This window comes from Haliaeetus leucocephalus, unplaced genomic scaffold, assembly GCF_000737465.1.
Source record: "Haliaeetus leucocephalus isolate CR32 unplaced genomic scaffold, Haliaeetus_leucocephalus-4.0 Scaffold656, whole genome shotgun sequence".
NCBI classification, from domain to species: domain Eukaryota; kingdom Metazoa; phylum Chordata; class Aves; order Accipitriformes; family Accipitridae; genus Haliaeetus; species Haliaeetus leucocephalus.
Window position 1 is genome coordinate 19,925,265 of NW_010973092.1, and position 2,544 is coordinate 19,927,808.

Here is a 2,544-nt window from a genome sequence, read left to right on the forward strand (position 1 = left end):
GGAAGGCCAGCGCGCTCGCCTGGAAGAGGGGCAGCCTGGGAGGGGGGGAAATGGGATGAGAGGGGACGCCTGCACCCTGCGGCCTGGGGATGGGCAGTGGGGGGGTCCCCGCCAGGGCGGCGGCTCTACCTGATGCCCACGGTGGTCTGGATGAGGGTGGTGATACCGACGCAGGTGAAGATGGTGCCGATGAGGTAGCTGACGGTGAGCTGGTCCTTGCCCACGCACAGGCTCTCGGCCAGCAGGAAGGGGACGGCGATGGTGCCGCTGAAGCAGGTCAGGTAGTGCTGGGGGGGGGGGGGGGGGGGGGGGACTCAGCGGGGCTGGGGTACCCCATACCACGGGGAGCAGGGGCTGAGGCTCTGCTGATGGGGGTTACCCCCTTCCAGGCCGTACCTGGAAACCGAGCAGGATGCAGAGGTACCAGGGGGGCACGTCCTCGATCCTGTAGAGCATGTCCACCTCTGGCCGGGGGGGCACGGTGCCCGCCCCGGGGTCCTGGCGTGTGGTGGCACAGCTCAGCCCTGGCTCGCCTTTGGGGCTGGGGACGGGGGGGGCAGGGACACCCCGCACCGTCCCCATGGATGGCATAGACTGCCCCAAGGGACCCCCCCCATGCCCTCAGGGATGGGGAGGGGTCCAGGCCGGCCGGTCTCCATCCGATGGTGTGTTACAGCAAGATTTGGGGTGGGCGCCATGCTGCCCAGGGGGGTGCCCCGGTACTCACCCTGCCTGCCGCAGGCATCTCCTTCCCGGGGGGACACGGGGGACCGGCAGGAGCGAGAACCGAGTTCCCATTCTGGCAGTGAGGGCAAGGCAGGAGCCAGGTCAGCGTTGTCCCGGGTGTCCCATGGGAACAGGGCTGGGCTTTGCCCCAGGGCCACAGCTTGGCACGCGTGGCTGGTCAGCCGCACCTGGCACCCGCTCTGACCCCCAAGAGGGGTCTGGGCTCCAAAACCCACCGGTCCCTACATGATGGTTTGTCCCCAGGGGAGGGTGGAGGGGAGTCCCCGCTGGCCCTGGGGTGCCCGGAGCACCCTGCGGCTGCCGGGAAGGATGGCACAGCCAGTCCCAGCTGCAGCATCCCAGCACGTCCCCTTGGTCCTGGGCTTCGCCACAGTCCCCAAACTCACCCCCATCCTTTGCCAGCACCGGCTGGCCACCACAGCCCCGAGGTGGCCATCGTCAGGGTCCGGACCCCCAGTCACCCCCCTCCCTCCCCACTGCCCCAGGATACGGCCAAGGAGGGGATGGGGACAGGGACGGAGGCTGCGTTCACCTGGGGCTGAGCCAGGTCTCCCGAGCGGGTCCCCATCCTCCGGCGATGCGGCCCCGGCGGCGATGTCGCTGCACGGGGCGTTTTATGGCTGTGGGAAGGACTTTAGTCACCACCCGGGCCGTGGCGCGGGGTGGCGGGCTGGAAGGCGGCCATTGGCTGTCGGTTGTGAAACGGGGAGCGCTGCCGTGGGGACGGATCAGCTATTAACTGCTTTAATTAGGGCTGGCACCACCGGCGGGGCCGGGGCACTCCCACCGTGAACACCGCATCGGTAAAACATTATTGCTGGTGGGTTACAGAGTAATTCCCGGCTCGCGGGGGGTCCGGTGGCACGGGGCACCGGCTGCCACCAGCATCCTCCCAGCACAGCCAGGCTGGGTGTCGAGGGACGGTCACGCCGGCGATGGGCGACGCCGGGAAGGCGCCCACCTCCCAGCACGCTTTCGGCTCTCGCTGGGGACGAAGTCGGCTCCGAAGGTCGCCGGGGCATTAAGCATTAACTGCGCCAGGGCTACAGCTCGTTCTGCAGCGCCTTGGGTGGGACCGGCCCCCCGGCTTTGCTGCCGGTGCAGGCCCCCTTCTCCCCATGGCAGAGCAGCTCCCGAAGGGCGGCCGGGCCCCGACGGTGCGCGCCGTAGATCTGCGCTTCTCCCTGCTCGCCCACGTAGCTGAGGCACATCTTGGACAGCCTGCAAGGAGCCGGCTGCGGGTCACACCACGTCCCCCTGCCACGGCGGCCAGGGGACAGCGCCCGGCACCCCCCCCCCCATTGCCAACTTACCTGCCTGGCCAGGGTCCCCCCATCACCATCACGCTCATGGGCTCCTGTCTCGGCAGCCCCGGCCCCGCCAGCCGCTTCTCCCCATCCAGCTCCTGCACCCCGTAGCTGTGGGGAGAGGGAGGGGTTGGGGACACCCCTATCCCCGGGGACACCCCCATCTCGGGGATATCCCCATCCCTGGGGACATCCCCATCCCTGGGGACACCCCCATCCCCGGGGGACACCCCGCTCACCTCTCCCAGCCCTGCGAGCAGCTCCTCTCCAGCACCTCCACGTAGTCAGACTCGCTCAGCGCCTTCCTGCCCACCTTCCCCTCCGCCCTGCGCAGCTGCTCCTCAATCTGGGGTGAAAAAGGGCAGAAACTGGCCAGTGAGGGCAGCAGCCCTGCCATGACCCCGCTCCCAAGCAGGGATGGGGTCCACACCCCCCTTGCTCACGGCCCCAGCAGCTGAAGTACTTTTGCACGGGGGGGGTGGGGGGGGTG

At 69.1% G+C, this 2,544-nt stretch overlaps 2 protein-coding genes across 2 annotated transcripts in view; both read right to left on the reverse strand.

Moving 5' to 3' along the window:
- The window catches only part of SLC23A1 (solute carrier family 23 (ascorbic acid transporter), member 1), a 3,206-nt gene extending 2,750 nt beyond the window's left edge, over nucleotides 1-456 (reverse strand). Inside the window, 3 exon segments of the mRNA XM_010579254.1 lie at nucleotides 1-35; nucleotides 130-287; nucleotides 397-456. The exon segment at nucleotides 1-35 is cut by the window's left edge and continues 68 nt beyond it. Coding sequence (XP_010577556.1) covers nucleotides 1-35; nucleotides 130-287; nucleotides 397-456 — 253 coding nt within the window.
- Nucleotides 457-1,790: 1,334 nt separating this feature from the next.
- The window catches only part of MZB1 (marginal zone B and B1 cell-specific protein), a 1,141-nt gene continuing 387 nt past the window's right edge, over nucleotides 1,791-2,544 (reverse strand). The window contains exons 2-4 of the mRNA XM_010579171.1: nucleotides 2,294-2,400; nucleotides 2,061-2,165; nucleotides 1,791-1,968 (exon numbers count right to left, since the gene is read on the reverse strand). Of these exons, the coding sequence (XP_010577473.1) occupies nucleotides 1,791-1,968; nucleotides 2,061-2,165; nucleotides 2,294-2,400 (390 nt within the window). The remainder of the gene's footprint in view (nucleotides 1,969-2,060; nucleotides 2,166-2,293; nucleotides 2,401-2,544) is intronic.